Below are 26,348 nucleotides of genomic sequence, written 5' to 3'. Positions count from 1 at the left end.
AATTCAGTTCATGGAATGAAAAAGTAACTGAATTTACCATCTGTCTTTTTTTTTCTTTTTTTAATTGAAGTGTAGTTGACGTACAATATTATACATTACAGATGTACAGTACACTGATTCACAATTTTAAAGGTGTATATACTCCATTTATAGTTGTTATAAAATATTGGCTATATTCCCTGTGTTGTACAATATATTCTCTATTCTTTAGCTTATTTTATTTTATGTTTATTCTTTAGCTTATTTTATACCTAATAGCTTGTACCTCTTAATTCCCTACTCTTGCATTGTCCCTCCTCTCTCCCATCAATCTTTTTTTAAAACTGACCATTTTTTGTTTTGACTGGGCCACACACATTGCGGGCCCTGTCAGTGAAAGCCTGGAACCCTAACCATTAGGCCACCAGGAAACTCTCCTGAAGCTAATTTTAAGTTACTCAGATAATTCTGAGATATATTTTCATGTGTTCCCGTTGTGAAAGATTCCCTTGACCTCTCTCTCCCCGCCTCATTCCCTGCCAGGGACACCTCTGTTAAATCAGAGACTTAAATTGTGACACTTCCTTCTTAGCCTCACATGTCTCTCTACGGTATAGGACACTTCATGTGCTGCTTTTGCATTTCGTTCTGTTTCGCTTTGCTTTTATGTGGGTGAGGTTATATGGTGTGGGCTTCACGAGAGTTCCCTTCCTTGGCCTCCTCTGTGGGCATGTGCTAGGGGTCTTGAGTTCTGCCTTCCTGTGGACCCACCGCATGCCTTGTAAACCACCGCATGGTATCCTGCCGTGCAGACGAACCAGTTTATTAAGTCACTCCTCGGTCAGTGGACGGGCTTCCCTGTGGTTCAGCTGGTAAGGAATCCGCCTGCAATATGCGAGGCCCGGGTTCGATCCCTGGGTTGGGAAGATCCCCTGGAGAAGGGAAAGGCTGCCCACTCCAGTGTTCTGGCCTGGAGAATTCCATGGACTGTGTAGCCCGTGGGGCCGCAAAGAGTCAGACACGACTGAGCCTCTTTCACATTCACTGTCAGTAGGCATTTAGGTGGTATCTTATTCTATTCAGGCCTCTATAACCAAGAGAACCTAACTGGGTAGCTTATAAACAACAGAAAGTCATCGCTTATAATTCTGGAGGCAGGGAAGTTCAAGATCAAGGAGGCAGCCCAGTGGCATTCTGACGGACCCTTCCTATAGGGCGCAGACTGCCGACTGGCTGTGTCTCCCACGGGGCGTGAGGGGCTTGGGAGGGGACCACCAGTGTTCGCATCTAGCAGTTTGCTTCCTGTTTTTCTGTTTTTACACATCATGCTGCAGCAAATACCTTGTTCATCGTTCTTCTGCTCTGGTGCACATGGTTCCTGAGATAGATTCTAAAAACTTGAAACATCAGGTCATAAACTCTGTGCGTTTGTAATTTTTTAAAAAATTGTTTTTTTAAATAAATAAATTTTTAAAAATAATTTTAAATTATTTTTTAAAAAATTATTAAAGTATAGTTGGTTTACAACATTACATTAATTTCTGCTGTGCAGCAAAGTGATTCAGTTATATACATGTCATATCTGCGTGTGTGTGTGTGTGTGTGTGTGTGTGTGTGTGAAGGTCGCTCGGTGGTGTCCCACTCTTTGCCACCCCATGGACTGCAGCCCACCAGGCTCTCTGTCCATGGAATTCTCCAGGTCAGAATACTGGAGTGGGTAGCCGTACCCTTCTCTAGGGGATCTTCCCAAACCAGCTATTGAACCCAGGTCTCCCTCATTGCGGGTGGATTCTTCCCCATCTGAGCCACCAGGGAAGCCCATATCTATGTGTATGTATGTGTATGTGTATATATATATATACACACACACACACATGGTATAAATATACATATATTCTTTTTTGTATTCTTTTCCATCATGGTTTATCACAGGATATTGAATATTGTACACCTGTAATTTTACTAGCCTGCCAGATTGCCCTCCCCTGGGGCAATTTGCATCCCAACCAACAGTGTCTCATATTGCTTCTTTCTCCACATATACACCAGCACTTGGAGTTACTGTTTTTTTTTTTCATTTTTGCTGTCTGGGGAGGGAGGAGCTGTATTCCATCTTGCAGCTGACTGGTGAGGTTGAGGGGCTGTCTTCTGATGGATTTGGGTGGAACATTCACTCTCTAACGCCATTGTGGTCTCCCTCCCATCCCCCATGCCCTATGGCTTAGGTACCTCTGCGACTTCACCTACTATACCTCGCTGTACCAGAGTCACGGCCGCTCAGCCTTTGTTCATGTGCCCCCTCTGGGCAAGCCGTACAATGCAGACCAGCTGGGCCGGGCGCTTCGGGCCATCATTGAGGAGATGCTGGACCTGCTAGAGCAGTCAGAAGGCAAAATCAACTGTTGCCATGAACACTGACGGCTGCCCAGGCCTCCCAAGACCTCATCCTGCCGAGGAACCTGGGAGAGACGTCCGCCCCCCCGGGCCCTGACTGGGCAAGACAAGCGCATCCAGCCGGGGATCTGATTTGGATCAAATATGCCAGCTTGCACACCTCCTCTCCCTTTTTCTCTGCGTAAGCACTGGTTGGTTGGAAGGCAGCGACTGAAGGTTTTTTTTCTATTTCTCTTTGCACCTGGGGATACAGCTGGGGCAGTCAGGAAGCTGGGAAGTCCTGATTTCTACCGAGAACCCCGATCAGGTGGATCTCCACTCTGGGATGACTGGGGCCACCTGCTTTTCTAAATCTGTGGTGGAAGGATTCCAGAATTTCCTCTGTCCATGACTGGTATTTTTTCCAAATTGAAAATCCTCACGAAGACCCTTTGCCCTGATCCATGTCCCAGCAGCCGGGACAGCTCCAGCAAGGACCAGCTTGGGATCTGGCGTGGGTTCTTTTTTCTTTCTTATTCTGTTTTTAAAAGCAATAGTGCCAGTTTGGGCACAGAGTTATTTATATTCCCTTTGGTTAAAATACGGGCTTTAGCCGAACACAAAAGTGTCTTTTCTCTTTCCTGGAGTGTAGCCGCTTCTGCCTCTGGCTTTGAACACTGGACCTACATTTTTTGTTTTGGGGGTGACATTAAGATCCCCTTGTTCAGCGGGGGTGGAGGCTAGGCCCTTGACCAGACCACGGGGAGAGGGAGTTGCTGCTGCCCCAGGAGACTGAAGGGGCTGGCTAATCCTTTAACAACCGAGCTGTGAGCTGTGCCCATAGGACCTCCGGAGGTGGGCCACTGGTGGGAAAGCAGACTGTCATTTCAACACACACACTTTTTTTTTTAATATGTAAAAGTGTGTAGCAACTACAAACCTACCCCACATCTGGCCTGGATCTTCAGTCTTGGTCTGTGGGCCCAGCTTGTTGTTTTCCTTAAGAGGTGGGCAGAATGGAGGCTGCGGGCTGGGCTCCGTGTGTGCCGGTGTGTTTGGCCGGAAGGGCCGCAGGGCAGCCAGCGAGCTTTCGTGCAGCTAGGTTTTGGACACGCCTTGGACTTGGTAAATTTTTATCTCACTCCCTGATGACTTTGCACTGACCAGCCAGGGATGCGCATCTCTCAGGAGGCAACTAAATTCAGCTGGACCTTCACACCCATCAGAGAGAGGGGTTGGCAGCAGCAACCATGAGGAAAACAACCGTTTGGAAAGTATTCTTCTGTTTCTTTGGAGAACACGGAGTTTGATCTCTTCCCTATGTGTGAGGCGTGCTGGTGTCTGATGTGGTGTTAGATCATGTTGGTGTCTCCCAGCAGGCGGTTCTTCTGAAAACAGCGGAGATTTTTGTTTTGTTTTCTTATATGTTCACCCTCTTTCCCTCCTGTTCCGAAGCCCAGGGTAGTTGCTGCCTCCATTGAGCTGCTGTGTCACTCGGAGACCAGGTTGACGGGTTTCTGAGTGAAATACATTTTGGGTCCTGTGTTTTCTCTGGAAGAGTGATGTGGGGTCAGCATATGGCAGTGGGTGTGGACCATGCCCTGCAGGGTGAAATGATCAGGACCTTCTCCCTCCTCCATGCCAAGCCCTCCCTCTTCCAGAAATCCCTCCTCCACACCCCAGTCTGCGTTTGCAGTCTCCTGAGGAATCTGGAGTGTAGGAGGTCATTGATCTACTCGGTCAGCCAGCTTCTGTGAGCTGAGCTTGTGGCTCTTTTTAATGAGGGTCTCCCAGAGGTCTCACTCAGAATGGCATTAAACTCTAATGAGCTCTCTTCTCTAAAGGTCTGAGGGGGGAGGCTCTGAGGAAGAAATGGGCCTAGGCAAGCTGCAGAGGGAAGGGGGGACTGGAAGTGAGTCAGAATTGAGCTAAGCTGGGCACCCACTGGAACCCAGACACACCATCCCCAGGCTCTGCATTTTCATCTTTCTTTTGTCCTCATTTCTCTCTGTTTAAAGCAACGTGAGATTTAGCCACTTAGAGATATAACTTACTGTCTGATCATTATCGTGTGTGCGTGTCATTTCTGTATTCCTGCAGTGGTGTTAGATCTCCTCATCGAGTCAAGCCAAAGCCTTGTCCTTGTTCACGATGCAGACCATATAGCTCGTCTTTATTCAATCAGACAGCCATTAAATATTTCACTCGCTCCCTGCCAGCTTTTTAATGTTCCTGTTTTAATTTATCTTTTTCCTTTTGGGCAAATTCATCCATTCACTCCATGGCGTATCTGTCTGCATTTGTTGGGCCCTGGACTGAAATGTCCTTGTGTAACAAAGGGGGGCCAAGTCCCGTTACTTCTCCCTTGTCATCTCAGAGTCTCAGATTGTGGGGGGGTGGGGCGCAGAACAGGCAACGGGATGGTTCTGTGAAGTGGGCGCAGCCTGGAAGATATGAAGGTGAGCGATGCCAGAAGGGGCGGGTGCAGTAAGTGTTAACGGTGAAAAGATGGGCTAAGCAATGTTGTGCGAAGGCTGGTAGAGGAAAGGAGAAAAGTGATGCTGAAAAGTGGAGGGGATCCTGTCTCTGATAAGCTCCTGTGGAGGGTACAGAGGTGGGGGATAGTGTCAGGTAATGGCATCTCCCTTAAGATGCCAGAACCTCTGCCCCTTACAACTTTATGCTTTTTTTAGCCCCTTTGCTTCCCCACTTCCCACCAAAGAGAAGGTCGGTGGCCTGTGCGTGAGTATGTAGTTTGAAAAAGAAATTTAAAGGAGTGGATAGAAAGAAAGCAAGGTGGAAAGATGCAGCAATGCCAGTGGGTGAACCTGGAATTCCAGTGGTACGACCTGGCTCACGTGGTCCAGTCTAGAAACAGTCAAGGTGCCCTGGTCACTGAGAGACACAGGGCCGCGGGGCAGCGGGGGAGGCGGGAGCCCCCAGTCAGGGCCACGTCTTTGGGGGGAAGGTCAGACTCTGACCTTTCTGATAGTTTCAGCAAGAAAATTAGTTTTCCCTACTCTGCTCTTTGCTGGTGTGAAAACTCGAACAGAAAGGACCTGCTCAGGGGGATGACTCGAAAAGTATACGTGTGATGCCTTTTTCTCACCTTGGAGGTTTCTGCCAAGAAGCCCGGCCAGAGGTTGTGCCTGTGCACCCCCCAGGCCTGTGCGCCCCGCCCCCTTCCCGACTCAGGGGTACCGGGAGGGGGAGGGGAGCTGCTCCTGGAAAGAGGCCCACCACACTGGCCTCTTTTTTTTCTCTGCTGCTGTCTAGACTGTTGACCTTTGACCTCCCCGCCCCTTGGCGTGTCTGAACCCAGAAGTCCCTTGTCGTTGTCGGGGTTGGTGGAACAAAGCCTCATTCTTCTCTGTGGCCCCAGCCTCCCCCCAAGACCACTGGAAGCTCTCCTGAGCCTGCAGCCAGCATGGGGCTCTGATGGAGGTGCCTCCCCTCGTGGCCACGAGCCCCATGGCCTTCATCCACAGGCTTCTGTGGAGCCGCAAAGGGCTTTGATTTTATATCCCCAGTTAAATTTCCCTTCTCCTGGAACAAGTGCCTGATAAAGGGCCCGGGGCTGCCACTGGGAGAAGAAGCGTCTCCATTTCTGCAGAAAGGAAGTGTGTTAGAGGCCAGGACCCCCCTCACAACTCCACGTCTTGTGAGTCGCTTCTTAGATGAACGCCGCTCAGAGACTCCATCCTCCAATTCGGGGGCAGTGGTGGCAACTGAGTTTCAGAAGCTCCCAGACCTCCAGGGGCTCCAGTCCAGCCTGAGCCGCTCCCCCGACTTGAAATTCGTTCCCCCTCCTCCCTCTCTTCACCCAAGCCTCCCCTTCAGCTGCCCAGAGACCCACAGAAGTGCCTGCCCCCACAGTACACATGGGGCACAGACAGGAAAGAGAGAAACACCCCCAGACCCTGGCTCCCCGCTCCCCTGGGTGGGGCTCACCCAAGCCGTTCACAGGGGTGGGACCTGGGACGGGGCTTTTGGGTCCTGCACCCTTTGAGGAAGCCCCAGGGAAAGCTGGTGGGGAATTGGCCTCTCTGCCCGCAAGGCCTGGCTGGAGGCCACAGGAGATCCATCTGGGCCATGGGGGTACCTGGCATATTTCCAGGGCTCCCTCCACATCTCAGGTTTCTATCTTGTCCTAAATCTCTCTCCAGGAAGAGCCCTGCCTCCTGGAGGTGACCCTGTGTCCTGTTCCCAAAGGAGAGACCAGCCCCTTCAGGCTTGGGGTGGCTTCTCCCTGACCCCAGGGAGACCCCTTGAGTGCCTTGTCTGAAAGCCCCATGTCTGGGACTCTGGGGTGGGCAGCGGTCTGCCAGACTTTGCTGGGGGCTGGGCCCTGGGACACCCCAAACTTGACATCCCAGAAAGCAAATAAAACAGCTAAAATGTGCAGTCTCTTGTGTGTCTTTATGAGCAACTGGCGTCCACTAGGGTCACCCTCAGGCTGGGGTTATTGGCTGGCAGAGGGGGCCCCGAAGCGGCAGTGTTTCTGTCCTTGGCATGTGACCTGGTTCTTGGTTTGTGGTGGGTGCTATGAGTGTGCCAAATGGATAATGACGAGAGCATTTCTGTACTGAGTGTTCTTCCTCCTGCAGCCAACCCCCTGCCTTTGTTTTGATGCCCAGAGAGGTTGAGTAACTTGCCTTTGGTCACACAGCAAGAGGTGGGTAGGAATTTGAATCGTGATCACATTGATCCCCAGGATGTGTGGAATCCCCCTGTGGAGATGCCGTTACCACTTTTTACAGATGGGGAAACTAGCCTTTGTCAGTTGAAACCCTGATCCCAGGGACAGGAGGAGTGAGAATGGGAACCCAAGCTAGCTTCCCTGGATCTGAGAAGCTTAAACTCTAGAAACAGAATTCGGTCATCCCCCAGTGTCTGATCTCAGCCAGAATGGGGATGTTCCAGGGTCAATGGCATTCCAGGAAGAAGGGGCTTCAGCAATAAGGAAATGGCTTGTCTTTGGGAACATGAGTCCCGGGGTCTACACACCTCCCAATGCATAAGTAAGGTACGGGAGGTAGGGGGCAATCTGTGTCCCGCTTCACTGAGCCTCAGTTTCCCCATACTCAGGTGTATTGTGTGAGCTCTGGCACATAGGAGTTACTTAATAAGTACAGATGTTTTTACTTCCTCCTCTGGGAAACCCTCCTGGCTGTCTAGGTACCTCCTCTGCCTCCCATAGCTGCCTGCCGGCCCCCATCCCCAGGCCAACATGCTCTGGGTAGTAACTGACAGGTCCTGTGGGAGCCCTCAGGACAGTCAGATCTGTCTGGGGTCCCCGGTGTGTGTTGCCCCCAGCACAGCGCAGGGCAGGTAATGGTGGTGGTTTAGTCACTAAGTCGTGTCCGACTCTTGCGACCCCATGGGCTGTAGCCTGCCAGGCTCCTCTGTCCATGGGATTCTCCAGGCATACTGGAATGGGTTGCCATTTCCTTCCCTCGGGGTACTTCCCTACCCAGGGATCGAATCTGCGTCTCCTGCATTTGTAGGCAGATTCTTTACCAGCTGAGCCACCAGAGAAGCCCTGGGTATGTAATAGCGGTGCAATGAACCCCTGGGAAGCCCCCAAATCAGATAGTGTGGAAGGGTTTCCTGAAATGTCTCCTTCCCACTTCCCACTCTGGAAAGTAGGTCTTTATCTCAGAGGTAAACCCTGTCGGCAGTTTCCTGGGTATCACTGGGTTGCCGTTTCCTCCTCCTGGGGGATCTTCCCAACCCAGGGATCCAACACGCGTCCCTTTTGAGTCTCCTGCGTTGGCAAGGGGGATTCTTTACCACTGAGCTACCTGGGAAGCCACGCGCGAGGTTCAATCCCTAGGTCGGGAAAACTCCCTGAAGGAGGAAATGGCAAGCCCACTTCCACTCATTGCCTGGAAAATTCCGTGGGCAGAGGAGTCTGGCGGGCTCCAGTCCACGGGGCTCGCAGAGTCGGACACGGCTGAGTGAGCGCACGCTCACCACTGTAGGAGAGAGGAGGGGCGCGAGTGCTGGTGTTCTGTCCCCCGCCAGCAGGGGGCGCAGGGAGGCGCAGGCGCCTCGGGGACGGGGAAGGGGATGTCGAGCCCCTGAAGGTCAGGCACCTCCTCCAGCTGAGGCCCCATCCTGCCAGTTCTCTGCCTCTAGAGCCCCGTCTTCTGTTGGCTGAGCATCCTAAGAATTGCCTGCCGTGCGCTGGGCTTGGGACTGGAGACACACCAGGAAATCAGCAGCTCCTGGTCTGGGGGTGCAGTACAGGGGTCCCAGCTGTGATGGAGGACAGACAGGCAGCTGGAGGGTCCGGGGCACATTCAGGGAGGCTCATTCAAGGGTAGGGCTTGGTCCCCTTCAACAGAGTTTCCCTCAGCTCCCACCTGGATAGTCTCCATCTTAAAGGTGAGGGTCTCAGACTAGCGTCCTTCCAGTTCTACCCATCTGCCTGGGCCCCCCTCCACCTCTCACACTCTCGGTGGCTCCTGTTGGCCCACAGGAGAAAGCCAGGTTCTTATGCTGGACATCTGAACCCCTTTTCCCTGGTCTCTGCTCATCCCAGTTTGTCTTTTCTGCCTGAAAGTCCACCCCCCACCCCCGCTCCATTTACACCTAGAGAACTCCTATGCATTCCTCAAAACCCTAAGTTTTGGGGGAAGATGCTGATGTCATCTTGGGACACTTTGAGTGGGATGGGTCTGGGAAGGGGTAAAAAGGGCAAAGTACCACACCGGAAACCCCAAGCTAGTCCTTCTCCCACACCCTTTCTAACCTTCCTACCGGCTCCTTCCTGCCCTGGCAGCTTGCCAGGCATTCAGCAATTTCTGCAAGTGCCCAGACCTGCCTGGACATGTCCTGGTCCCCTGGAAGACAAGAAGGATGGGTTCAGGCTGCCCACCCAACACCCCTGCGCATGCACACACAGACACACACAGACGCACACACTATGGCACTGGTGGTGATTACTGAAAAACAGAAATGCAGTGAGGGCAAAGTGGGGCAGAGGGAGTGAGGGAGGCAGAAAAAATGTGGACACTTTTTAGCTGTTTTTCTTCTAAGTTGCTGTGTTTAGGGTGAGGACACCCAGAGACAGAGAGGTCCCCACCCAGCCAAGGAGGAGGACTTGGGGTATTGGGTGACTGGACCTCCACACTAAGTCACCCACAGGGCTGCCCCATTCTGGGCTTCCGTCTCCCCTGTATCAGGGAGCTGGCTTCCACATGCTCACACAGCAGGTGCTCCATAAATGCACATGACCTGTGAAACCATTACAGGAACAGGCATGCAAACCAGGGTGCTGGAGCAGGCCATGTGGGGGCGGCTTGGGGTTCCGGGCAGTGAGCACGTGGGGCCTCAAGCCCGAGGCCTCAGCTGACCCACTTCCTGCCTGGCCTGGGCTGCCTTGGTGACCCCCGCCCCCCATGGCCAGGGTCTGAGCTGACCACTTCCGTCCCCCTTTCCTCCTGCAGTCCGGGCACGCCCTGCTGACTCATACTCAGCTGGCCTCATCCTTCCCCAACTAAGCGGTGACTTGGGGGGTCTGGCAGAGCCCCAAACCCAGAAGGCAGTGAAGTCACGGCTGACTGGAATCATCACAGAGGAAAACCATACCCCAGACTTAACTGCCTGACAAATGAAAACCTGCCCTTGATAAGGAAAAAAATGAATACTTTAGGGATAGTCCATTAGGACCCATTTCAAACTTTCCAGCCACCAAAGAAATCCATTTAAAAAAAAAATGAAAAGATAATCCAGGGACAGAGAGGTTGATATCTGTGATGCATTTAACTAACCAAGAAATAACTTCTAGGACATAGAAGCCCCCCCCTCCCCCACAAGACACACTAGACAGAAAAATGGGTAAATGGTAGGAATTCCCTGGCAGCCCACTGGTTAGGACTAAGTTCCTTCTCTTCCAGGGCACAGGTTTGATCCCTGGTCAGGGAACTAAGATCCCACAAGCTGTGTGATGCAGCCAAGAAAAAAGAGAGAGAGAGAGAGAAGAAAAGAAAGAGAAATGGGCAAATGGTATTTTTTTTGCCATAACAACAACCACAAACCGGGTGACTTACAACAGCAGAAAGTTTATTCCTTCACAGTTCTGGAGGCTGGAAGTCCCAAATCAAAGTGTCACACAACTGGAGGCTATGGAAAAGAATCGGCCCCAGGCCTCTCTGTTGGCTTCTGATGGCTTCCGGCACTGCTCAGGGTCTCTTGGCTAGTGGCTGCATCACTCCAATCTCTGCTTCCATCTTCATGTGACCCCTTGCAAGGAAATCAGTCTTGTAGCGGGGGTTTAGGGCCCACCCCACTCCAGCATGACCTCAGCTTAACATAATTACATTGACAGAGACCCTCATGGTCACAATCTGAGGTTCTGGGTGGACATGAATTTGGGGACTCATTGTGCTTCCTGGGTGGCACAGTGGTAAAGAATCCACCTGTCAGTGCAGAAGACACAAGAGATGTGGGTTTGAGCCTTGGACTGGGGAGACCCCCTGGAATAGGAAATGGCAGACTGCTCCAGTGTTCTTTCCTGGAAAATTCCATGGACAGAAGACCCTGGTGAGCTACCATCCATGGGGTCACAAAGACTCAGATATAACAGAGTGACTGAGCACACACATACACACATTCAATGCAGTACAGGAATGAACAGGTAATTCCAGGAAGATGAACCCAGGACAACCAATAGCTAGAAACTCAATCTGGTCACCAGTGAACAGAAGTCACTGAGATGTCTCTTCACTCTCAGGAAGGGGACAGAGTCACTGGTGATCAGGCCTGAGAATTGACTTGACCATTGAGAAGAACAGTTTGCTCATGCTAGTATAGCTGAGAATGGCTAGAAACTCCCTCCTGGCCGTTCTGGTCTTGGTGTGAACCCCAGAGAACTCTACATGTGCATGCCTTCCCAGCAGCATGGTTCATAATAAGGATCTGGAAACTAGGGAAAGGTGAGAGTGTGCTCCTATGAATAGAGTACTATATAGCAGTGAAAAAGGATGAGCCAGACTTACAGTCAAAAATCTCCAACTCAGATCATTCAGTGAAGATAACTGTAACAGTGTGATACATTTTTATAAAGTTTTTTTAATTTGTATTTTTGTATTGTGAAAAACTATGTATAGCATACATAAGATTTGCCATTTTAACCATTTTAAAGTGGACTGTTAGTGACTTAAGTATATTCCCAATGTTGAGCACACACATAGCACAAACCCCTGGGGACTTCCCTGGAGCCCAGGGGGTCAGGGAACGAGATTCCACATGATGCCATCAAGTCCTGGTGCAGCCAAATAAATAAGCAAATTTTTTAAAAAAGCACAAAACATCACTGTTATCTACTTCCAAAGCTTTTCCGTAATTTTTTTAAAAAGCACAAAACATCACTATTATCTACTTCCAAAACTTTTCCATCACACCTAAACAGAAACTCTGTAACTATTAAGCAATAATTTCTCATTTCTCCCCTTCCTCCTCCAGCCTCTGATAACCTCAAATCTACTTTGTCTTTATGAATTTGCATGTTCTAGATTCTCATACCAGTGGAACCATATAATGTTTGTCCTTCTGTGACTGACATTTCACTCAGCATAATTTTCAAGGTTCATTTGCATTGTGGCACAGATCAGAATGTCATTCCATTTTTATGGCTGAGTAGTATTCCATTGTGAGGATACCCCAAATTTTGTTTACCCATTTGGCTCTTGGTGGACATTTGCATTGCCTTCACCTTTTGGCTGTTGTGAACAGTGCTGCGGTGGACATTGGTGTACAAGCTCAGTTTGAGTCCCTGCTTTTCAATTCTTTTTGAAAAATATCTAGAAGTGGAATTGCTGGATTATATGGTCATCCTGTGTTTGGATTTTGAGGGATGCCAAACCATTTTCCACAGCAGCTGCACCATCTCACATTCCCCCCAGAGGCACAAAAGGGTTCCAATTTCTTCACACCAACACTTGCTGTTTTCCTAACAGCCATGCTAATGGGTATAAAGTGCTATCTCCTCGTAGTTTTGATTTGCATTTCCCTAATGATTAATGATGTGAGCATCTTTTGACCTTCTTTATGGCCATTTGTATATTTTCCTTGGATGTAAAATTCTTTGCCCATTTTTAAATTGGATATTTGTTGTTGAGTTGTAGGAGTTCTTTATATATTTTGGATAATTAACCCTCATGAGACATATGACATGTAAATATTTTACAGCTTTTTTTGTAAATTCTTTGGGGTTTTCTATGACATAGGGTCATGTCATCTGTGAATAGAGATAGTCTTACTTCTTCCTTTCCAATTTAGATGTCTATTATTTATTTTTCTTACCTTATTGCTCTCGTTGAAACTTCCAAATATCACATTGAAACAGCAGGGGTCAAAGTATACATTCTTGGCTTATTTCTTGTCCTAGGGGGAAAGCTTTCAGCCTCTCCCTACTGATGATGAAATTAGCTGTGGCATTTTCATAAATGTGTTTTATCATGTGTGAGAATTTTCCTATTCTTCTGAGAGTTTTTACCATAAAAGGATATTAGATTTTCAAGTGCCTTAAATGCATCAATTGAGATGATCAAGTGGATTTTTTTCTCTTCATTTTATTAATAGGATGTGTTACATTGATTGATTTTCTTATGTTGAGACATGCTAACCTTCCTGAGATCAATCCTACTTGGTTATGATATGTAGCTCTTTTAATATGCCTTTGGATTCAGTTTGGGTTTGCTAACGTTTGGCTACCAATGTTTCATCTTTATTTGTAAGGGATATTGATCTGCGTCTTAAGAAAACCTCAGTCTTCCTCCTTTGTTTCTCCCTGTTTTGTTTTTTTTTTTCAGTCACACCACACAGCAAGTCAGCACATGGGATCTTAGTTCCCCAACCAGGGCTCAAACCCACACCCCCTGCATCCCTGCGTTGGAGGTTCAGAGTCTTCACCACTGGATCTCCAGGCAAACCCTCTCTGCTGCCCCTTACCCTCACCACTGCCCCCTCACAGCACTTCTGACCCCAAAAATGCTTCTGTATTTTCCCCCACAGCAAGCAATTCTCAAGCAACTCACCTGGGTGATAATTTAACTCCATTCTGATACTTTCTACCTGGAGATAGCATCAGATTCCACAGGTTAAGGGCTTAGTCTTGCAAGACGGGCCCCACTTGAGATGCCAATCACAGGTGCAGGTGGTCACCTGTGCTTCTGACCACTGGTCATAAACGGAAGGTTCCCACAGCCCGGTGCTCGGGTGATGTTAGTGAGAGCAGATCGAAGAGCTCAGCACAGCAGTTTGCTTCATGTCTCTGAATCTTTGTGACCCCAGGGACTGTGGCCCACCAGGCTTCTCTGTCCATGGAATTCTCCAAGCAGGAATACTGGCGTGGGTAGCCATTCCTTTCTCCAGGGGATCTTCCCAACCCAAGGATGGAATCTGGGTCTCCTGCATTGCAGGCAGATTCTTTATCACCTGAGCTACCAGGGAAACCCTTCACTTAGTGTAGATCTGTTTATTATATTAATAAAAGAACATGATAAGAGCTTAAGGCTCACAGAAATTTCCAACCCTAAGGCCACAGTCCAAGGTAAATTGCTTACTCACTTGGCGAAAATAAGAGAAAAATTGGAATGACTTCATTGGAACGGTAGATCTATGGAGAGTAACATGATGTGCTCTTTCAGCTCTTCTCTCTTCTTTTTGGGAAGGACCAGTGAAAGGGGCATCCTCCCCATGGGGAGGACCCACTGAAGAGCTGATTGACAGGTGAAATCAAGTTATAATGAAGTCATACTGCAGTACATGGACCCCTAATCCAATGTGACCAGAGACAGGTACACACAAGAAAAAGAAAGCCAGTGGGGGCAGAAACAATCTTGGGGGCAGCACACATTGTGGCATGTGGGATCTTAATTTCCACCCCAAAGATGGAAACTTCAACCCCTGCAGTGGAAGTGAGGAGTCTTCACCACTGGAAAGCCAGGGCAGTTCCTGGAGGCAGAAATTGGAGTGATGTATCTACCAGCCTGGCAAGAATACAGAGAAGAACTGTACAAAAAAGGTCTTCATGACCCAGATGACCACGATGGTATAATCACTCACCTAGAGCCAGACATCCTGGAATTCGAGGTCAAATGGGCTTAGGAAGCATCACTACGAACAAGCTAGTGGAGGTGATGGAATTCCAGTTGAGCTATTTCAGATCCTAAAAGATGATGTTGTGAAAGTGCTGCACTCAATATGCCAGCAAATCTGGAAAGCTCAGCAGTGGCTACAGGACTGGAAAAGGTCAGTTTTCACTCCAATCCCAAAGAAAGGCAATCCCAAAGAATACTCAAACTACCGCACAATTGCACTCATCTCACACACTAGTAAAGTAATGCTCAAAATTCTCCAAGCCACGCTTCAACAGTATGTGAACCATGAATTTCCGGATGTTCAAGCTGGATTTAGAAAAGGCAGAAGAACCTGCCTTTTAGAAAAGGCAGAGATCAAATTGCCAACATTCGCTGGATCATCGAAAAAACAAGAGTTCCAGAAAAACATCTACTTTTACTTTGTTGACTATGCCAAAGCCTTTGACTGTGTGGATCACAGCAAACTGGAAAATTCTTAAAGAGATGGGAATACCAGACCACCTGACCTGCCTCCTGAGAAATCTATATGCAGGTTAAGAGGCAACAGTTAGAACTAGACATGGAACAATAGACTGGTTCCAAAGTGGGAAAGGAGTGCATCAAGGCTGTATACTGTCACCCTGCTTATTTAACTTATATGCGGAGTGCATCATGCAAAATGCCAGGTTGGATGAATCACAAGCTGGAATCAAGATTGCCTGGAGAAATATCAATAACCTCAGATATGCAGATGACACCACCCTTATGGCAGAAAGTGAAGAAGAACTAAAGAGCCTCTTGATGAAAGTGAAAGAGGAGAGCGAAGAGGTTGGCTTAAAACTAAACATTCAGAAAACAAAGATCATGGCATCTGGTTCCATCACTTCATGGCAGATAGATGGGGAAACAATGGAAACAGTGAAAGACTTTATTTTGGGGGGCTTCAAATCATTGTAGATGGTGACTGCAGCCATGAAATTAAAAGATGCTTGCCCCTTGGAAGAAAAGCTATGACCCACTTAGACAGCATATTAAAAAGCAGAGACATTACTTTACCAACAAAAGTCTGTCTAGTCAAAGCCACGGTTTTTCCAGTAGTCATGTATGGATGTGAGAGTTGGACTATAAAGAAAGCTGAGCACCGAAGAACTGATGCTTTTGAACTGTGGTGTTGGAGAAGACTCTTGAGAATCCCTTGGACTGCAAGGGGATCCAACCAGTCCATCCTAAATGAGATCAGTCCTGGGTGTTCATTGGAAGGACTGATGCTGAAGCTGAAGCTCCAATACTTTGGCCACCTGATGTGAAGAACTGACTCATTGGAAAGACCCTGATGCTGGGAAAGATTGAAGGCAGGAGGAGAAGGGGATGACAGAGGGTGAGATGGTTGCATGGCATCACCGACTCAATGGACATGAGTTTGAGTAAGCTCTGGGAGTTGATGATGGACAGGGAGGCCTGGTGTGCTACAGTCCATGGGGTCGCAAAGAGTTGGACATGACTGAGCGACTGAACTGAACTGATCTATCAGCCTAGGAGCACCAAGGATTGGCAGCAAATGCCTGAGGTTAGAAAACACAAGGAAGGATTCTTCTCTATAGATCTCAGAAGGCCCTTGTCAATACCATGATTGCAGACTTGTATCTTCCAGAAATATGAAAATATAAACTGTTATTTGTTGTTGTTTTTCAGTTGCTAAGTTGGGTCCGACTCTTTGCCACCCCCTGGGCTGCAGCACACCAGGCTGCCCTGTCTTTCACTATCTCCCAAAGTTTGCTCAAAGTCATGTTCATTGAGTCGGTGATGCCATCCAATCATCTCATCCTCTGTTGCCCACTTCTCCTTTTGCCTGCACTCTTTCCCAGCATTGGGGTCTTTTCCAATGAGTCGGTTCTTCCTATCAGGTGGCCAAAGTATTGGAGCTTCACCTTCAGCATTAGTCCTTCCAATGAAATTGCTACTATTTTAAGCAAAAAAAGAAAAAAAAATACAGAGATGTAGAAGGCAAGGCATGCAGGAAGAGGCTCAGGGGTTCCATGCCGTTTCCCAGCACCTCCGCATGGCCACCAGCCCGGAGGCTCTCTGAACCCAGTACTTTGGGGATTTTTATGGTGGCGTCATCACATCAGCATGATCAATCATTAACTCCATTTACAGGCCATCTCCTCTCTCTGGAGAATGGGGGAGGGGGCGAGGAATGGGGCTGAGATTTCCAAACTCCTAATCATGGCTTGGCCCCTGTGGTGACAGGCTCCTATTCATGAGCCATCCATATACCCTGCCAGAGTCACCTCATTACAATGAAAGACACTTCTGTCACCCAAGAAATTCCAGAGGGTCTAGGAACTCTATGCAGGGAACGAGGGTTAAAGACCAAATATTAGCACAAAAATTACTCATAGTAGGAAGTTACAAGGGCTTCAGGAACTCTGTGCTGGGAACCTGGGGGGCAGAGCCCAATGTAGATATACACACATATATATTTTCTATTATCTCATGGTGTATAATTTTATTTTCTGGTGGCATGATTATCTGTCATTATTATCAGAGTAATTCTAGCGTCCTTAGAACTGTTGCTTCCCCTTCCATTTTTTTGGAAGACTATGATAAGAATTGGAAGAATTGATCTTATTCCATAAATGACTCAGAACTCACCAGTGAAGCCATCTGGCCTTGGACTTCTCTGTTGGAAAGTTTATTATTATTAATGGCCGCACCTCAAGGAATGTGGGATCCTAGTTCCCCAGCCAGGGCTCAGACTTGTGTCCCTGCATTGGAATCTGGGAGTCTTAACCCCCGGACCACCAGGGAAGTCCCAGAAGGTTTTTGACTTTTGATTCCATCTCCTTATGTGTTATGGGTCTATCTACTCCTTTATTCTATCTACTCCTTTATTCCATGGACAGAGGAGCCTGGAGGGCTACAGTCCGTGGGATCACAAAGAGTCAGACCTGACTGAGGGACTAACATTTCCACTTTCCAGATTTTCTATTTCTTCCCTTTTAAAGAAAATGTTTTATTGTTTACTTATCCTGGCTGTGCCGGGTCTCTGCTGCTGTGCGCAGGCTTGCTCTAGTTGCGGTGAGTAGGGGCTCCTCTCTTGAGAAACGTGATCTCAGTAGTCGTGGCTCTTGGGCCTAGTTGCTCTGAGGGATGTGGGATCTTCCTGGACCGGGGATTGAACTGGTGTCCCTTGCATTGCAAGGCAGATTCTTAACCACTAGACCACCAGGGACACCCTCCGTTTCTTCTTGAGTCAGTTTAGGTAATTTGGTGTCCTTAGGAATTTGTCCATCTCATTTAGGTTTTAATTTGGCATACAATTTTTCATGATATTCTCTTACCGTTTTTTTTCTTTATATTTTCTTTATTTATTTTGGCTGTGCCGAGTGGCATGGCATATGGGATCTTAGTTCCCTGACCCAGGGATTGGAACCCACATACCCTGCATTGGAGTCTTAACCACTGGACCACCATGGAAGTCCCTTCTCTTTTTTATTTCTTTTGAGTCAGTAGTTATGCCCCACTTTTATTTCTGATTTTAGTTTTCTGAGTCTTCTCTCTCTTTTCTTTGTCAACCTAGCTCAAAGTTTGTTGATATTGTTAATCTTTTCAAAGAAGCACTTTTTGGTTTCATTAATTCCTGTGGTTCTGTTATTTCTTTATTCTCTACTTAATTTGTCTCTGTTCTAATCTTTATTATTTCCTTCCTTCTACGAGCTTTTCTTCTTTTTCTACTTCCTCAAAGTATAGATTTAGGTTATTGATTTGAGTTTTTTTTCTTTTTCAATGTGGTCATTTAAAGTTGTCAGTTTCCCTATGAGCACTGGCTTTGCTGCACCCCATAACTTTTAGTATGTTTGATCAGGACTCTATGGGGCTTCCTGGGACAGAACCCCCCCTCCCCCAAGCCCTCACCACGACTGCAAGGCAGATTAGGAGAACATTAGCCTCCCAATCCTTCCTCAAGTTCCAAAGAATAAATTTAATCAGAGATGTGAGAAAAGGCAGAAAGAAGGAAAAATAGCCAAGCAAGACAAAATAATAATAGTTTAGCCGTTAAACAAGTCAAGGATCTTTAGTTCCATCTCAAGGGCTATAAATAATATTCTGAGTCACGTCCTCTGAGCGGGTTTTTAGATAATGAAACCTCTACCAGGAAGAAGAAATTCTCCTTATGATGTCACCGAGGACACAGACCTCAGAACAGTGGGAACAAGAAGGTCGATGGTGTTGACTCCTGATCACCTCACCACCAGCCACGAGCAGATCACAAACCCACAATCCTTTTCCCTCACCTTGTCCTTAAAAACCGTTCACTGAAAGCTATCAGGGAGCTCTGGTGTTTTGAATACTAGCTTGGTATACTGCAACAAATGCTGCATTTTCCTTCGCTACAGCCAGGTGTCAATAGATTGACTTCACCGCGTGAGGGTGAGTGGACCCAAGTTGGGTTCGTTAGCATGTGGTGTTTTTGTTTTCATTCATCCTTAAGTATTTTCCAATTTCTTTCATGATTTCTTCTTTAATATATTGTTTTTTGAATAGTATGTGGTTTCATATCCACATATTTGTGAACATGCCACCTTTCCTTCTGTTATTGACTTCTAGTTTTATTCCATTGCTGTTGGCAATGATTTGAGCCTTTTAAAAATTATTGAGCACACCTACAACATATAATATTTTACATCAACTATACTTCAATAAAAATAAAATTTTAAATGCCCAAAAATGTATTGAGAGTTGCTTTTTTGCTGAATAACTGATCTGACTGGAGCATGTTCTAGATGCATTTGATAGGGATATGTGTGTGCTGTTGAAGGAGTGTTCTTTCTGTAGATGTCCATTTGGGCTAGTTAGAGTGTTGTTCAACCCTCATATCTTTAATCTTCTGTGTAGATGTTCTATCCATTATTAAAAGTAGGGTATTGAAGTCTCCAACTATTATCATAAAACTATTTACTTCTCCCCTCAATTCTTAGATTGAGTAACAGCTTTGAGTTACTATTTAGGATAACTTTCAACCAGCCAGACTCCTTTTAGCATTTCTTGCATTGCAGATATAATGGTAACAAACTCCCTCAATTTTTGCTTATCCGGAAATGTCTTGATTTCTCCCTTTTATTTCTTTCTTTCTTATTTTTTGGCTGTGCCACACGGCTTGCAGAATATTAGTTTCCTGACTAGGAATTGAACTCAGACCCTGGCAGTGAAAGCACCAAGTCTTAACCACTGGACAACGAGGGAATTCCCTCTCCCTTGTTTTTGAGAAACATTTTTGCTGGGTGTAGAATTCTTGGTCAACAGTTTTTCTTTCAGTAGTTTGAATATGTCATTTCATTGCCTTCTGGACTCTAGGGTTTCTGATAAGAAATTGGTTTTGATCTTATAGAGGATCCCTTGTACTCGATGAGTAGCTTTCTTTTGCTATTTTCAAAGTTCACTTTTCTCTTTGGCTTTCAACAGTTTGATTACAATGTGTCTCAGTGTGGGTCTGTTTGCTTATATTCTACTCAGAGTTCTTTGAGCCTCTGAGATGTGTAGATTTGTTGCTGTTGTTTAGTCAATAAGTTGTGTCCAACTCGTTTGTGACCTCATGGACTGTAGCCCGCCAGGCTCCTCTTTCCCAGGCAAGAATACTGGAGTAGGTTGCCATTGCCTTCTCCAGGGGATCTTTCCAACCCAGAGATTGAACTGCTCTTTTACATCTCCTGCACTGGCAGGAGGATTCTTTACCAGTGAGCCGCCAGGGAAGCTCACCAGGGTGGTTTTGTATCTTTCGTCAAATCTGGGAAGTTTGGGCTGTTATTTCTTCAGATATTCTCTCTGACCTTCCCCTCTCTCCTCCCCCCGGAACTCCCATACCGTATATGTAGGTCCTCTTTTTTTTTCTTTTTTTTTTTTTTAATTTTTTTTATTTTTCAGTGGGTTTTGTCATACATTGATATGAATCAGCCATAGAGTTACACGAATTCCCCATCCCGGTCCCCCATCCCACCTCCCTCTCCACCCGATTCCTCTGGATCTTCCCAGCCCAGCAGACCCCGAGCACTTGACTCATGCCTCCCACCTGGGCTGGTGGTCTGTTTCACCACAGATAATATACATGCTGTTCTTTCGAAACATCCCACCCTCCCCTTCTCCCACAGAGTTCAAAAGTCTGTTCTGTACTTCTGCGTCTCTTCTTCTGCCTTGCATATAGGGCCATCGTTACCATCTTTCTAAATTCCATATATATGCGTTAGTATACTGTATTGGTCTTTATCTTTCTGGCTTACTTCACTCTGTATAATGGGCTCCAGTTTCATGCATCTCATTAGAACTGATTCAAATGAATTCTTTTTAACGGCTGAGTAATATTCCATGGTGTATATGTACCACAGCTTCCTTATCCATTCATCTGCTGATGGGCATCTAGGTTGCTTCCATGTCCTGGCTATTATAAACAGTGCTGCGATGAACATTGGGGTGCACGTGTCTCTTTCAGATCTGGATTCCTCAGTGTGTATGCCCAGAAGTGGGATTGCTGGGTCATATGGCAGTTCTATTTCCAGTTTTTTAAGAAATCTCCACACTGTTTTCCATAGTGGCTGTACTAGTTTGCATTCCCACCAACAGTGTAAGAGGGTTCCCTTTTCTCCACACCCTCTCCAGCATTTATTGCTTGTAGACTTTTATAGCAGCCATCCTGACTGGCGTGTAATGGTACCTCATTGTGGTTTTGATTTGCATTTCTCTGATAATGAGTGATGTGGAGCATCTTTTCATGTGTTTGTTAGCCATCTGTATGTCTTCTTTGGAGGTCCTCTTGATGGTGTGCTACAGGTCTTTTAGACTTAGTTCACCTTTCCTCACTCTTTTTATTTCTGCTCTTCAATTGATCATTGATCTTCAACTCGACCATTTCAATCAGATTTGCTGATTCTGTCTTCTATCTGCTCAAATCTTCCATTGAATGCCTCTAGTGAATTTCTCATTTCAGTCATTGTACTTTTCAGATTCAGAATTTCTGTTTGGTTTCTTTTCATAATTTGTATCTCTTTATTGATGACCTCAGTATTGAACATCTGGTGACGTCCATGTGTGGAGTTCATCTCTTGTGTTGTTGGAAGAGGGTGTTTGCTGTGACCATGTGCTCTCTTAACAAAACTCTGTTAGCCTTTGCCCTGCTTCATTTGTTACTCCAAGGCCAAACTTGCCTGTTACTCCAGGTATCTCTTGACTTGCTACTTTTGCATTCCAATTCCCTATGATGAAAAGGATATCTTTTGTGTGTGTATGTGTTAGTTCTAGAAGGTCTTGTAGGTCTTCATAGAACTGTTGAACTTCAACTTCTTTGGCATTAGTGGGGCAAGACCTGGAGCTGAGATCATGAGCTCTTTATTGGAAAACTCAGACTTAAATTGAAGAAAGTGGGGAAAACCACTAGGACATTCAGGTGTGACCTAAATCAAATCCCTTATGATTATACAGTGGAGGTGATGAATCAAGAGATAAGATCTGGTAGACCAGAGTACCTGAAGAACTATGAATGGAGGTTCATAATATTGTACAAGAGGCAGTGACCAAAACCATCCCAAAGAAATGCAAGAAGGCAAAGCGGTTGTCTGAAGAGAACTTACAAATAGCTGAGAAAAGAAGAGAAGCAAAAAGCAAAGGAGAAAGGGAAAGATGTACCCACCCAACTAAATGCAGAGATCCAGAGAATAGCAAGGAGAGATTTAAAAAAAAAAAAGCCTTCTTAATTGAACAAAGCAAAGAAATGGAGGAAAACAGTAGAATAAGAAAGACTAGAGATTTCTTCAAGAAAATCAAGGGACTATTTCTTGCAAATGTGGGCACAATAAAGGACAGAAATGGCAAGGACCTAACAGAAGCTGAAAAGATTAAGAGGAGGTGGCAAGAATACACAGAAGAACAATACAAAAAAAGATCTTAAAAACCCAGATAACTATGATGGTATGGTCACACACCTGGAGCTAGACATTCTGGAGTGAAAGTCAAGTGGACCTTAGAAAGCATCACGATGAACAAAACTAGTGGAGGTGATGGAATTCCTGATGAGCTATTTAAAATCCTAAAAGATGGTACTGTCAAAGTGCTGCACTCAATATGTCGGCAAATTTGGAAGACTCAGCAATGGCCACTGGACTAGAAAAGGTCAGTTTTAATTTCAATCCCAAAGAAACGCAACGCAACTACCATATAAATGCACTCATTTCACATGCTAGCAAGATAATTCTTAAAATCCGTCAAGCTATGCTTCAATAATACAAGAGCCAAGAACTTCCAGATGTTCAAGCTGGATTTTGAAAAGGCAGAGGAACCAGAGATCAAATTGCCAACATCCACTGTATCATAGAAAATGCAAGGGGATTCCAGAAAAACTTCTACTTCTGTTTCATTGACTACACTAAAGCTTTTGACTGTGTGGATCACAACAGACTGTGGAAAATTCTTAAAGAGATGGGAATACCAGACCACCTTACCTGTCTCCTGATAAACCTGTATACAGGTCAAGAAGCAACAGTTAAAACTGGACATGGAACAGCAGATTGGTTCAAAATTGGAAAAAGAGTACATCAAGGCTATATATTGTCACCCTGTTTATTTAACTTATATGCAAAGCACATCATGCAACATGCTGGGCTAGATGAATCACAAGCTGAATTTAAGATTGCCAGGAAAAATATCAACAATCTTAAATATGCACATGATACCACTCTAATGGCAGAAAGTGAAGAGGAACTAAAGAGTCTCTTGATGAGGGTGAAAGAGGAGAGTGAAAAAGCTGGTTTGAAACTCAACATTAAAACACAAAGATCATGCCATCCAGTCCTGTCACTTCGTGGCAAATAGATGGAGGAATAGTGGAAACAGTGACAAACTTTATTTTCTTGGACTCCAAAATCACTGTAGATGGTGATTGCAGCCATGAAATTAAAAGACGCTTGCTCCTTGGAAGAAAAGCCATGACAAACCTAGGCAGTGTATTAAAAAGCAGAGACATTACTTTGCCATCGAATGTCCATATAGTCAAAGCTATGGTTTTTCAAGCAGTGATGTAGCAATGTGAGAGTTGGACCATAAAGAAGACTGAGCAGCAAAGAACTGATGCTTTCTAACTGTGGTGTCAGAGAAGACTTTCTTTTTTTTTTTTTTTTTGGCATTTTTCCTTCATAGAAGTACACTATAGGTTATTCACTTAGCCTGTGCCTCTTTTTATAGTTTTTTTTTTTTTTTAATATTATTTTATTAGTTGGAGGCCAATCACTTTACAACATTTCAGTGGGTTTTGTCATACATTGACATGAATCAGCCATATAGTTACACGTATTCCCCATCCCGATCCCCCCTCCCACCTCCCTCCCCACCCGACTCCTCAGGGTCCTCCCAGTGCACCAGGCCCGAGCACTTGACTCATGTATCCCACCTGGGCTGGTGGTCCGTTTCACCATAGATAATATACATGCTGTTCTTTCAAAACATCCCACCCTCACGTTCTCCCCCAGAGTTCAAAAGTCTGTTCTGTACAGAGAAGACTTTCAAAAGGACAGCAAGGCGATCAAAAAAGTCAATCCTAAAGGAAATCAATCCTGAATACTCATTGGAAGAACTGATGCTGAAGCTGAAACTCCAATACTTTGGCCACCTGATGCAAAAGGTGATCTCTTCATTGGGAAAAAACCCTGATGTTTGAAAAGATTGAGGGCAGGAGAAGAAAGAGGAGGCAGAGAATGAGATGGTTGGATGGTATCACTGACTCAATAGACATGAATTTTAGCAAACTCTAGGAGAGAGTGAAGGACAGGGAAGCCTGGTTTGCTGCTGTGCATGGGGGTGCAAAGAGTCAGACACGCCTTCATGACTGAACAATTGATAATCTCATTTTGTTCATACACTATTTAGGCTGCACTGGGTCTTCGTTGCTGCATTGGACTTCCTCTAGTTGTACTGTGCAGGCTTCTCATTGTGGTGGCTTCTCCTGTTACAGAGCGTGGGCTCTAGAAGCATGGGCTCAGAAGTTGCAGTGCTCAGACTTAGTTACCCTGTGGCAAGTGGAATCATCCCAGTGTGTACGTTTAGTTGCTCAGGCATGTCTGGCTCTTTGTGACCCCATGGACTGCAGCACACCAGGCCTCCCTGTCCTTCACCAACTCCCAGAGTTTGCTCAAACTCATGTCCATTGAGCCGGTGATGCCATCCAACCATCTCATCCTCTGTCGTCCCCTTCTCCTCCTGCCTTCAATCTTTCCTAGCATCAGGGTCTTTTCCAGTGAGTTAGTTCTTCGCAACAAGTGGCCAAAGTATTGGAGTTTCAGCTTCAGCATCAGTCCTTCCAATGAATATTCAGTGTTGATTTCCTTTAGGATTGACTGGTTTGATCTCCCTCTTTGCTGTCCAAGGGACTCTCAAGAGTCTCCTCCAACACCACATTTCAAAAACATCAGTTCTTTGGTGCTCAGCTTTCTTTATGGTCCAACTCTCACATCCACACATGACTACTGGAAAAGTCATAACTTTGACTACACGGACCTTTGTCGGCAAAGTGATATCTCTGCTTTTTAACATGCTGTCTAGGTTGGTCATAGCTTTTCTTTCAGGAGCAAGCATCTTTTAATTTCATGACTGCAGTTACCATCTGCATTGATTCTGGAACCCAAGAAAACAGTCACTGTTTCCATTGTTTCCCCAACTATTTGCCATGAAGTGATGGGACCGGATGCCATGATCTTTGTTTTTTGAATATTGAGTTTTTAAGCCAGCTTTTTCAAGTTACTCTTAACCTTTTATCAAGAGGCTCTTTAGTTCCTCTTTGCTTTCTGCCATAAGGCTGGTGTCAGCTGCATTTCTGAGGTTGTTGATATTTCTCCTAGCAATCTTGACTAGACCTTGTATTTCAACTAGCCCAGCATTTCTCATGATATATACTGCATATAAGTTGAATAAGCAGGGTAACAATATACAGCCTTTGATGTACTCCTTTCCCAATTTTGAACCAGTCTGCTGTTTCATGTCTGGTTCTAATTGTTGCTTCTTGACCTGCATATAGGTTTCACAGGAGGTAGGTAAGGTGGTCTGGTATTTCCATCTCTTCGCTGCACCGTTTTGCTGATAAAGATGTAAATACACTTACTGTATGTATGTATGTATGTATGTGTATGTATATATGTATATATATAGGCTTCCCAGGTGGCGCTAGTGATTAAGAATCCACCTGCCAGTGCAGGAGACATAAGAAACTCAGGTTCAAACCCTGGGTTGGGAAAATCTCCTGGAGGAGGGCATGACAATCCACTCCAGTTTTCTTGCCTGGAAATTCTGTGGACAGAGGAGCCTGGTGGGCTACAGTCCATAGAGTTGCAAAAAGTCAGATGAGACTGAAGCGATGTAACACACACATATACACATATAGATACATACATGTATATATACTCATATGTACACGAGAATTCCCAGGTGGCTCAGTGATACGGAACCCATCTGCCAGTGCTGGACCTCAGAAGACATGGGTTCCATCTCTGGGTCGGGAAGATGCCCTGGAGAAGGAAATGGCAACCCACTCCCATATTCTTGCCAGGAGAATTCCATGGACAGAAGAGCCTGGAGGGCTACAGTTCATGGGGTCACAAAAAAGTCAGGCATGACTAAGCAACAGAGCATGCAGGTGTGTATATACATACATGTATATGGGGATGACCAAATCCCAATTTTAGACAAGGGCTTGATGAGTGGTAGGGGTGTACAGTGGCTTCAACGGTCTTGGGAATGTTTTTTCATCAGGGCACCAGGTACATGGGTATTTGTTGTTTTATTATTGATACCTTTCTGTATGCCTGGAATATTTCATAATGAAAAATAAAACTAACAAGAGAAGGCTTGGTGATTTCTCAACAAGTTAAACAT

At 46.0% G+C, this 26,348-nt stretch overlaps 1 protein-coding gene across 4 annotated transcripts in view; it reads left to right on the top strand.

Annotated features, from left to right (window-relative positions):
• Positions 1-6,754, top strand: part of PGPEP1 (pyroglutamyl-peptidase I) — a 36,269-nt gene extending 29,515 nt beyond the window's left edge. For 3 of the 4 annotated variants that reach the window (XM_065917444.1, XM_065917442.1, XM_065917443.1), the window contains one exon: positions 2,205-6,754. In XM_065917444.1, the coding sequence (XP_065773516.1) occupies positions 2,205-2,336 (132 nt within the window). In that variant the 3' untranslated portion in view covers positions 2,337-6,754. The remainder of the gene's footprint in view (positions 1-2,204) is intronic. The other variant, XM_065917445.1, reaches the window with a different exon arrangement.
• The last annotated feature ends 19,594 nt before the right edge of the window (positions 6,755-26,348 follow it).

Source organism: Muntiacus reevesi, chromosome 1 (assembly GCF_963930625.1).
Source record: "Muntiacus reevesi chromosome 1, mMunRee1.1, whole genome shotgun sequence".
NCBI classification, from domain to species: Eukaryota; Metazoa; Chordata; class Mammalia; order Artiodactyla; family Cervidae; genus Muntiacus; species Muntiacus reevesi.
The sequence above is the reverse complement of the archived record's forward strand: the minus strand, read 5'-3'. Positions and strand labels throughout refer to the sequence as shown.